Source organism: Ambystoma mexicanum, chromosome 1p (assembly GCF_040938575.1).
Source record: "Ambystoma mexicanum isolate Mex_15411 chromosome 1p, UKY_AmexF1_1, whole genome shotgun sequence".
Classification (NCBI taxonomy): Eukaryota; Metazoa; Chordata; class Amphibia; order Caudata; family Ambystomatidae; genus Ambystoma; species Ambystoma mexicanum.
The window spans coordinates 785,157,593-785,169,663 of record NC_090921.1 but is presented as its reverse complement, the minus strand read 5'-3'; the positions used below and the strand labels follow the sequence as shown (position 1 = coordinate 785,169,663).

At 45.0% G+C, this 12,071-nt stretch overlaps 1 protein-coding gene across 1 annotated transcript in view; it reads left to right on the top strand.

Moving 5' to 3' along the window:
* The window catches only part of NUP210L (nucleoporin 210 like), a 1,198,481-nt gene that overhangs the window by 1,135,997 nt on the left and 50,413 nt on the right, over positions 1 to 12,071 (top strand). The window contains exon 38 of the mRNA XM_069651587.1: positions 238 to 342. Coding sequence (XP_069507688.1) covers positions 238 to 342 — 105 coding nt within the window. The remainder of the gene's footprint in view (positions 1 to 237; positions 343 to 12,071) is intronic.

The window sequence follows — 12,071 nt, the reverse complement described above, 5'->3', positions numbered from 1 at the left end:
TCTCACAGCCAAGACCTTCAGTTTCACCAGCGATCACTGCAAAAATCCACCTTCTGTTGTCCAGTCACTTTTACAGCAGAGCTTTATTACAGCCCAGCCTTCTCCCCGAAATTAAATGACTGCTAGCTGTATCTTGGTGCTTCTTCTACTAATAAGGAGTTTGGATCTTTCTTAAACAAAAAAAATGTTGTTACTCACATGATCAAAGGCTGTAACCCGTCTTCCTTCTTGTTCCAGAGCAATGTGGCAATGAAGGTTACATGCAGCAGCTTGTGAGGTCCTCTTGGATGCTGTTCTTCGTGATGTTTATGGGCATTGCGTCACTAGCAGCTATTTTTATTGGTGAGCATTTTATTTAAAATGTGTGGCATATGTTAATAGTCTATAACACTGAATATTTTCCTTCTCTGGACAGCTTCAAAGAGACACATTCTCAATTGTTTACTTTCCAGCTCCACCTCTTCAAGGAATGCATGCCTCTTTGAGTCATACACAATCGCCTTGCCGGTCACAGCTATTGTTATGGCATACTTCCATTTTTGGGGTTCTTTTGCCTAACTTAGTGGATGCCCTAAACATTTTGCTGGCTTCTGTGTTAACTCTTTTTGTGGTCCGGGGGACTTGGCCTAGATTGTAACCATTTTTCTGTTCTGCTGCCTTACTAATAATTATGGCTAGTGGGGCAGATCCTTTTTAAACACCCCCATTTAGTACAAGAGTGATTTTATCACCCTGAAAGTATGCTGGGCGTAGATGAAGGCCATTTGCGTAGTCCAACCTTTGTTTGAGTCCTAAAACTGGCCATTTTGTTGCCTGCCTTCCTTTATGTATGTATGGACCATGAACAGCGGCAGTCAAATTGGCTGTTTTGCTGACATAGGCTTATTATAAACCCACAAACGCACACTTGGTCTGGGTGCAGTGCAAACTGGTTTAGCATCGCTCAGGCATCTCAACCCACGTCCTGTGTGGATGTGGCTGTGTATTTGTCCTTTGTTCTGGCCAGCCCTGATTGGCTGGCCTCCAACCCTTTGTATGCTGATACGAATGGGAAAACCTGCTCATTTCTCATGTATGTTTTTACTTACATGGAAGCTCTGCTAGCACAATGGACGACACAGAAGTTAGCTGTGGCACTAGTTTACCGTGCAGGGCCCCATCCTGTTGTGAAATCCTTTTTGTCCCCTGCCTGCTTGAAGAAGCCTTGCTTGCCCTTTCTGCTGCTTCTGCTGCTTCTGCCTGGCCTTCATTTATGAGACCTCCAGCTGTACCCTCCCAAACCTGTGCTCCCACGATTACTGGCCCATTTCTACTGCATCCAGATCTTTGAGTAGGTGCCCATGGTCCTGATCCAGGCAATGGTCCCTTCCACCAGGCTCCCCTAGATCTGGGTGCAGAATTGTCTCTGTGCCCCTCTGGACCGTAGTTGTATTGTGACAGGGAGTCACATTTTCCAGCTAACCCTCTCCGGCCTTCTAGGTCTCAAAGTCTGATCGTAATTGGGGGCATTGTGAGCTGATTTAAACTTGTACACACAGTAATGCGCTTCATTGTGTAATTGCATCTGCTGTTACAGTGTGCGCACGTTGCCCGGTTGGGCTTTCAATAGCAGTGGGACTTTATTTCAACATCATGGCCGCCGCCTTTGCTCATCCTCCACGCACCGGAGTGCCTCACCATCATCGAGCACTGCAGCTGCAGTGATTGGCCCACTTCTCCATCAAAGGGCCAATAGGATAGCCGGCAGGCATGTGACCCGGCCCACCCCCCAAAGCCCTCACCTAAGGACACTGTCTGGACCTGTCAGGTCCTTGGGAGAGCTGTGAAGGCCTCCCATCCCCCCCTCCTCACCTCTCAGCATTGCCCACTACCTCTCACCTTCCTTGTCCAGCTCCATCATGCAGTTAGCTGCTCCACAGTCTCGACCCCCACTAGGAGCCTGCTCCCCATCTCTGCAGTTCTTGTGAGTTACAATCTGGACTTCCTGATGCATATTAAGTAATTCAAAAATGTTGATCCTACCTGTGCCTTAAGACAATTTCTGCTATCCTGTGCCTCACTTCATCCCCTTTTTACTATATGTGTGTGCTCTCTGGAAACTTCAAACATTTGTGTGTTTTTAAAACTCTGCACTTCCATTTTGTATTTCATGTGTGTGCTGCACCCCCTATGCTGAACTTTGGTTGTGCCTTATATCTGTGAGCCTTACACCGTCCTTCGGCAGCTAAGCCACTTGGTGAGTCTGTGCTTGTGCCATGCAGTATCTTCTTCTATCCTCCATCCTCAGCCCTCCTCTACATCTATGGCTCTCACCATCTCCCTTATCTATTCGAACTGCTATATTATCACCCATCCTCCCTCTCTCACAAAGTCTGGAAGGAAAAAGTTCAAAAAGATTTCCTCGCCACTAACCCTGGCCTACCCATTGCTGACACCTACATCAGTGTAACTTCCTGATTGTCACTGATATCCTCATTTCTGTCCCCTTTGCTGATCTTTGGACTCCTCATCTTATCTCTATTCTCTCGCCTTACTCATCCTCAGACATTAATGGTGGCACTTGATGGGAAGTACTCTTGGCAGGCTTCTCATCATCAAGGTGTAGCATTAATGTCTATCGCAATGGCACCATCATGGCTCAGGGTCCTCAAGCCAACCTCCTCCTCTTTGACTGGTGCCTTCCGCCCCTCACCAACTTCCTTTCTATGCCTGCTACTCCTTCTTCTCGCTCTGTCCCTACTCCTCCTCTGACTGGAGTACCAGGCCCCTGTACCCCCTTTCGGAAAACCTTCAAAGGCATAGACCAGCATCATCTTGCCATGCTTAATGCACTCTATGCTATTAAACATTCTGCAGACATCTGCCTCCTTCTCAAAGACCTTGACCTCGACATTCTCGCACCTACCGAAACGTGGTTTGATGCCAGCTCAGTCACTGGTTTTGACTCCCTTCTACCTGATGGCTACACAATCATCTCTATGCCTCACCCTAACCGCATAGGCGGTGGGATTGCCTTGATCTTCCCTTTGTGGGTCCCTTTTTCCCTCATACCCACCCAACCATACTCCTCCTTCGAGAGTGTCAGGACTGGCTTGCTGGAATCCGCAGGAGCTGCTGCAGATCCCAGAGACCCTCACCAGGAGTTCCCTGCTCAACCCTATGTCAACAGCTGAGTCGAGAACCCCAAGAAAGGGAAAGGGGTAGTGGATAAAATAATAAATGAGACACAGCAGACACTCAACCTTCTGGCCCGTCTCTGGTATCTGTAGTAAAAAAGAATGCACCCAGTTACATATGTACTGTATCATACCCAAGCATTTTGGAATTCACTGTAATTACAAAATCTATTACCTGCTCTACCTCTGCTTATTGCTTAGAGGCGTGATATTGTTAAGTATTATTTTTCTCAAAAATGACAGATGTTGAGTACCCAATATTGATGGTGCTAGAATATATGAGTTCTATTTCTAGTCTCTTCCATCAACACTTAATGAGGGATCAGCTTCTGCTCGCTAAGCCTTGTCAAGAAGTAATACTTGCATTCAAAAACTAGAGTGAGAATTTTTCCAAACACAAGTTAGAGTTGGTAAAAACATTGCCTTTACAATCAACTGGCAATTGGTAGTTAAATAAAAGTCTTTTAACATCTAGCACTTGTTGATAAAAAACAATGTATTTTGCTCTTACTTGCTTTTGCTGGCTGAAGATAAGTATTTTCTCTCTTTCTAAAACGACCTAACTAGTGCTCTCAACTAAGAAACTGGAACTAAGAAAGGGACATTTTATCCTGTGACTTTCCTATGATTGAGTAGTCCTCTTTCTACTTCTATGAACTTCACTAGATTGCTTTCAATTGCAAACTTCAGTATTAAGATTAACTTGATGATGTTCACTCCAAGGGCTCCACACGTTTCCACCGCGATTTTGAGGTACACGCACTTAGTCAGTTCACTGTGCTTTGCAGTCTTTATAGCGACACGCGCAAGCTTGTTCTCTGCGCTCCAAAATCATAAAGCTGACCAGCCATTGTTTTTCTCCACTCTCCGCGCTTCACAAAGTATTTATATTTTGACACGCGCCTTCTCACTGCGCTGATATTTATTTACAGACTTGCACATGAACAGACTTCAATCCTGCGACGCGCCTTTAACTCGACGCATATTTGAATGAGTTCAACTCACGCTCGCATTGCTTGCGAATCATGCTCACCTTTAACACGACGCACATTACATTAAAAAGAGTTTGTGCTCGCGCTGCTGGCAGTTCATGGCATGCATTCAACCCGACGCCGAATTGCCTTGAAACGAATGCTGCCGCGCCCCAGAGACCAACTCTCTTGCGCTCCGTCTGCTACAAGCTTATGTTGGTGACTTTTTCAGCGTTAATTGCTGAGCTGGACAAAACAATTGTAAATCACAAGCTGCTCCAACAAACACTGCTTATACAACTGTAACCTGTGCTGAATGGCTTAGGCATTACGCATTAATAACTCTTATCCAACTTAATTACATAACAATATACAGTTAAACAGTTCTACAGTTCTGTCTCTTGCAAAGACTTCATCCTCAACTTGTTTCTTAATTTAAATAAACTGTTCTTCCTTTCTTTGCACTTCAGAATGTACATCTACTTTAATTTTGATGCTTCCTGTGGCATTTGATGTTAAAACTGAAACGCTCCCACCTGTGGACTTCAATTGAAACGACTCTCACAGCTACTGTTGTCTTCTTACTTCTTAGTTGAGTTTTCAGGACTCTGTATAGGGCCTAATTAAGGAACTATAATTCACACAACCTGTCTCTGAATTTCTCTGGATGAAAGGCAGTTATAGAACCCTGTGCACCAGCCAGGTACCCAGGCCATTGTCCTCCCAACCAATCAGATCAGCCCAACATTCCACCATCTTAGCTTGGGAAGCCTGCAATGTTTAGTCTTAAGGAAACACCCTCCTATTCTATGAATCACTACAGGCGTACTCCACCTACCAGCCCACCTACACCTACCAGCCCTGACAAAGAGCCTGGTCTGCAAGCTGGTCATCGCTCCTACTTCCTCCCTGACCATGGCCACGATCTATTGGCCACCTGGCTCTATCTCCCATTTCCTCTGAGAATGGGCTGATTTCTCCTCGTCTCTCCTTACATCTACCTCTAAACTCCTCCTCCTGTGTGACTTCAACATTCACCTTGACTCTGCTATCACAGCTTCCACTCTTTTCCGCAACCTCTGCTCCTCTCTCCCTCTCCCTCTCCCTCTCCCTCCCACTCTCCCTCTCCTTCTCCCTCCCCATTTTCCCTTCTGGTCCTACCCACTCAGCTGGACACACCCTCAATGCCTTTATCCACACTGATCTCTTGCTCTCCGCCACTATTGCCACCCCGCTCTCCTGGTCAGACCACTCCCTCCTCACCACTCAGCTGGGTCCTCTCTGTCCTCTGACTGTACCTCCTGCAGCTCTGCCAACCTCATTCATGGACATCCTCCCGATGAAACGAATGTCAGTTGCTGCCTTTGCATCCACCTTCATCCCCCCCTCTCCTCCCACAGCAGATTCTACCCCTGACTCTGCCCTCAGCAACCTCCACCTTGCCATCACCAACTCTCTCGACATTCTTGCCCCAGTTATGAGGATCCACCTGAAACATGCCTCCAAATGTAACAACTCTGATCTAGCAGCCCTGAAACGCAAGTGCAGAGCTGCGGAACGGAAGCGGCAGACCTCAAGCTCATCTTTTGACAAACTGGCCTGTCTCCTTCTTCAAAGGCAATATCGTATTTCCATTTTTTCCAAGAAAAGGGCCCATATCCAGGCTCGCATATCTGGAACATCCAGCAACACTGCTGAACTATTCAAAATCAGCAAGGAACTAGCCAATCCTTCTGCAGTGTCCACCTCCCCTCTCCCCTCTGTGAGAAACCTGGAGGTGTCTCACCCGCTAGTATCTGGAGATCTGTCATCCAGGTGGCCAGGACACGGCCATCACTATTGGATCCAGTTCCTTCGGGTTGACCAGTGGGGGAGGATCACCTGGATGGGGTACGGGGGGTCTTCGGGGAGTGAAGTGGACACCGAAGTTTGAGACGCAATACCCCCTTCCTTGTAATACCTTTTTCCCATCCTACCCCATAGGATATTTAGAAACTCTACCCCCCCTTTTCCGACACAAACACTTTCTTACACCGTGAAAGACAACAGAATAACACCAGAGCCTTTTACCTGACATGTCCCAACACAAGGGTCAGGCAATCGACAACAACTACACACACCTGGCAGCCCTTTCACTTCACTACAGGGATAAAAGGCGGAGCCCGAGAGCAAACTTTGAGCAAGGTCAAACGCACGAGGAAGCAGCTAATCCGGACTGGCAGTTCAAAGGGAGAAGAAAGACGGCGAGACCTGAAAGGATGATAAGGAGGGAAGTGCTCTTGCCCCTTCCAACTCACACCCGCAAAGCTCGGTGAAAGGAATCATTAGACAGGGAATTAAAGCCAACGTGTGGTGCAACAGATGTCAACGGTGCACTGCTACACTGATAGCCAAAGTGGGAAGAAGCGTCTGCTACCGTAGTACGATCCTTGACTCCAGAGAAAAGAAACGCCAACAAGTTCAGCACAGCCGGTGAGTCGGGGAGAGCTGATAGTAAGCCAGACTGTATTGAGCCGAAGGTTGCAATCAACAACAATATATAACTTTAAAGAACTTGGGAACAAAAAACTTGTGTGTTTCTGAACGTCCAGTGACGGGCCAGCTGCAGAGTGGTCAGGTGCCGTAGGAGTGCTCATTCAAAGGTGTCAGGATTGACTGGGTTAGTAACAGTAACAAGATTAACATTGTGCCTTCAGAGCTGGCTGGGTTAGTTGGGCTTTCAGAACTGGCTGGGTTAGTACATAGAATTAACATTGTGCTTGCCCAAGTCAAGATGGAGCAAAAGAAACTTAATCTGATTGGTTAAAGGAACAATGATATGTTTGGTTTGCCTGATTGGTGGAGAGGACAATGGGTTTGATTCTTGGGAGGTGAGCAAGATTCTAAACTGCCTTTCATCCAGAGAAACTCAGTGGCTGGTTGTACAGTAGTTAAGCTCCTTAAGTAAGGCCTTTTCAGAGCTCAGAAAATCTACCAAAGAAGTAAGAATTTCGTTTGATGATCCAGTTTGAACAAGAAGTCATCAGGTGGGATCGTTCTTTTAAAGATTTTAAGATTGTCACAGTGAACTTTCATTTTCTTGTATAAGAAAACTTAAAGAGTTAACAAGTTTCAAATTCATTTGAGAAAAAAGACATTTACAGTTAAAGTTATTATAAGGAAAACAAGCTTGAAGATAGTGCGTAGGAGATTAAAGTTTATTAACTGCAATGTTAATGTTCTTCAAGACTGTTTAATGTGCGCGCGAGCTCGCAAGTCGTCGTTTACGTGTTTTCTGAAAGCACGCGTGTACATTTTTAACGTGAAAGACGTTTCCTGAGAAAGCGTGTGTGGTTTTGCGATAGAGCCGTACCCAAAAGAATTGCGCGAGTGAATTTTAGCGAGTGTACATTTTTTATGTGAAAGACGTTTCCTGAGAAAGCGCGTGTGGTTTTTGCGATAGAGCGCGTGCCCAAAAGAATTGCGCGAGTGAATTTTAGCACGTGTACATTTCTTACGTGAAAGACGTCTCATGGGAAAGCGCGTGTTGGTTTGCGATAGAGCGCGAGTCCATTTTAAACAGCGCGTGTTATTTTTTATCGCGTTTACGTATTTTTTCACGCACGCGGGTTTTGTAAAGAATCACGTATGTATTTTAAACGCGAGGACAATTCTTCACGTCTTCTGATTTCACGTGTTTATCGCACACGCTTATTAAGGAAGAAACTATACGTTCTTTGTGTAAATAAGGAAACAATTCACACGCAGAAAGAAAGCAGTATTCCAGGAAGTTAAAGAATATTATCTAAAGTAATTTATGCAAATGGAATTCAATACTTTCAGAGAAAGACTGCAATTTATGAAAGCATAGAAAACTACATAAGGTTAAAAGAACTTTGAAGCAAGAAGAATATCTAGTTCTGAAAAGATGTTGCAAAGGCCATCACTTTAGGATTCTAAAGAGACTTGATTGGCTTGAACTATATGCACAACACAATATATATTTACAAGATATTCCACAAAGATTACTAACCTCTAAGTCTTTTACTGAGGTTTAAGAGGTAAAGAGTTTAGAGTTATTTAGAATAATTTTAGAAAAGAAGTATTCTTATCATATAAGTAACCAGGTGTATTTGTTTACCACAGATACCAGAGCCTACCAGACGGTTGAAGGGCTGCAGTGTCTCTGTTGTTATTTTCTCCAAATTCCCCTTTCCCTTTCTTGGGGTTTTCAGCTCAGCTTATATTTAAGGGTTGAGAGGTGAACTCCTGGTGAGGGTCTGTGGGGCCAGCATCAGCTCCTGTGGAATTCAGTCAAGCCGGACCCTGACAAAAGAAAAGGCTGACGTGAGGTGTCAGAGTGGTCAAATTCCTTGTACAATCGAAATTCTCTGACCCGTTGTCAAGAGAAAGCTAGGGGAAGGGAAGCCCCCCACCCTGCTTTCTGATGAGATTAAGAACATTGTGTTAGAATGGCTATGTGAACCCAACGGATGGATGCCAGGGGGAAAACTAACAAGAGTAAATCCTGTACTGTGAAAAAGCAAAGTGAGCTGTGTATCTGGCAAATATGAACCAGAGGGAGGCCAACACTGAGAGAAGGGTCAGAGCCCGGCAGAGGGGGATCCTAAGGTGAAGGGTAATCACTCAACGTGGTAAATTTATTGAAGGAACTTTTTGTTTGTTGTTTTGGCCCTTCAGGTCCTCTGAGGCAAGAGACTTTGTGTGAAAGAAACTTGGCCACAGAAGGCCCTGATATTTTGGAAACAAACTGTAAACTTGTGCAGGAGAAGCCCAGGAGGGTGCTGTGCTCAGGAGCCCTGCCTTGTCCCGTGCTAAAAATGTGGGACAGGGAGACCTGAGCTATACCATCCTGACTTATCATTTTGTGAACACTTCTTTCTTTACTAGTGAACATTATCCCACACTCTTTTGTAACTTAGTTATGTTACTTTGCATTTATATAGCACCTTATGTACAATTGGTATGGTCTGAAGGCGCTGGTAGGTTGAACGCCCTTGGGAACCGAAGTTCAAGTCAGTAGAGAGAGTAGAGAGAGTCGAAGGTGCGTGTGAGCACCGGATATGTGTGCAGCTGGTGTGGCATTCGTGAAGTAACTGCTTCTTAGCGGTAGGTGTGGTGGTTGAGAGGTCAATAGTATGTGTTCGTTCTGGCAGGATTTATCCAGACCGATTGTGGCTGCGTTGGGCCTGAGGAGAATGCCTGGCTGGGGGGTGTGTAACCAGCAGTGTTTAGTTAGAGTGATGGGGGGTTTGAGGCAGATGTTGGTATGAGAACAGCTATACCGAATGGTGTCATAGTATCGCTGTGTTCTATTTGAGTGGTGGTGTAAAGAAGAGAGTAAGCATGGAGATGTGAATATGGTGGTTTACTGTAGGTGCTTGAGATCGCGCCCACTCCAATAGTTCCATGAATTCATCCGTTCCATGTACTCCGACTGTTCCGTGCATTACGACCGTTTCAAGCACTCAGACTGTTCCTTTCAAAGCTCTTTCAGAAGTTCCATGTCCTCCAAACCATTCCATGTACGTCACGCACTCCCATCCGTTCCATGCACTCCCATCCGTTCCATGGCCTACAACCATTTTATGCACTCCATCATTTTATGCACTACTCCTTTCATTCTTCTACCCACGTTATCCTTTCTCCATGCATCATCCATACACATATGTCATCTTCACACTGCTCGTTTCATTCGTTCTACCCATGTTATCCTTACTCCAAGCATCATCCATCCACATACGTCATCTTCACACGTTCCATTCACTTAACTAATTGCACCCGTTTCACTCATTCCAAGCACTTCATTAGTTCCGCCCACTTCGCCGGTTCCAAGCACATCACCCGTTCACCTACTTCATCCGTTCTACCATTTCACCCGTTCTACCCACTTCACCCATTCTACATCAGTTCATCCGTTCATCCTCATACTTCACCCGTTCCATCTACATACTTCACCCGTTCCATCTACATACTTCACCCGTTCCATCCACTTACTTCATCCGTTCGAACCACATACTTCACACGTTCCATCCACATACTTCACCCGTTCCATCCACATACTTCACCCGTTCCATCCACATACTTCACCCGTTCCATCCACATACTTCACCCGATATAGGGCATCCACTTCACCCGCTCACCCGATATTGGGCAGACTTTCTAGATTTTGGCACAGTGAACGTTATTGGGGACATTGTCAAATCCCGCTATGCCAGAGTGGTGTTGTTATATACACTTCTAGAATCAACTTTGTACCAAAAGGATATTGGGCACACTTCTAAAATCAGCCAAGGCACATTGAAAGGCACACTTCTAAGTACAGCCAGGGCACGCTGTCAGGCAAACTTCTAAATTCAACTAAGGCATGCTATTAGGCACACTTCTAACTTCAACTTTGCACAAAGAGGATAATAGGCACACTTCTATATTCAGCTTTGCAGAAAGAGGATAATAGGCAACCAAAACAACTTTGCAATGGGGATGATATTAGGCAACCAAATTTAAATTTGCACAGTGAGGATATTCAACTAAGGCGCGCTAATGGGCGCACTTCTAAGGTAAACCAAGGGCACGCTATCAGGCACACTTCTAAATTCAACCAGGGCACGCTATTAGGCACCCTTCTAAAATTCCGCTTTGCACAGAGAGGATATTAGGCAACCCAATTCAACTCTGCACAGAGAAGGTATAAGGCATACTTCTAAATTCAACCAGGGCGCGTTATTTTGCACACTTCTAAAATCAGGCAAGGCACGCTAATAGGCACACTTCTAAATTAATATTTGCACAGAGAGGATATTAGGTGCACTTCTAAATTCAACCAGGCACGTTCATAGGCACACTTCTAAATTCAACTTTGCACAGAGAGGATATTAGGCGTACTTCTAAATTCAACCAAGGCACGCTAATAGGCACACTTCTAAATTCAACTTTGCACAGAGAGGGTATTAGGCACCCTTCAAAATTCAACGAGGGCACGTTATTAGGCATGCTATTAGGCACACTTCTAAAGTCAACCAGGGCACGTTAATAGCAAACTTCTAAAGTCAACCAGGGCATGTTAATACGCACACTTCTAAATTCAACTTTGCACAGGGAGGATATTAGGCGCACTTCTAAATTTGGCACACTTCTAAATTCAACCAAGGCACGCTAATAGGCACACTTCTAAATTCAACTTTGCACTGGGAGGATATTAGGCACACTTCTAAATTCAGCCAAGGCACGCTAATAGGCACACTTCTAAATTCAACTTTGCACAGAGAGGATATTAGGCGCACTTCTAAATTTGGCACACTTCTAAATTCAACCAAGGCACGCTAATAGGCACACTTCTAAATTCAACTTTGCACAGAGAGGGTATTAGGCACCCTTCAAAATTCAACGAGGGCACGTTATTAGGCATGCTATTAGGCACACTTCTAAAGTCAACAAGGGCACGTTAATAGCAAACTTCTAAAGTCAACCAGGGCATGTTAATACGCACACTTCTAAATTCAACTTTGCACAGGGAGGATATTAGGCGCACTTCTAAATTTGGCACACTTCTAAATTCAACCAAGGCACGCTAATAGGCACACTTCTAAATTCAACTTTGCACTGGGAGGATATTAGGCACACTTCTAAATTCAGTCAAGGCACGCTAATAGGCACACTTCTAAATTCAACTTTGCACAGAGAGGATATTAGGCGCACTTCTAAATTTGGCACACTTCTAAATTCAACCAAGGCACGCTAATAGGCACACTTCTAAATTCAACTTTGCACTGGGAGGATATTAGGCACACTTCTAAATTCAGCCAAGGCACGCTAATAGGCACACTTCTAAATTCAACTTGCACAGAGAGGATATTAGGTGCACTTCTAAATTCAACCAAGGCACGCTGATAGGTAAGGTTTGGCAATAGGTTTTTTAGTAAAG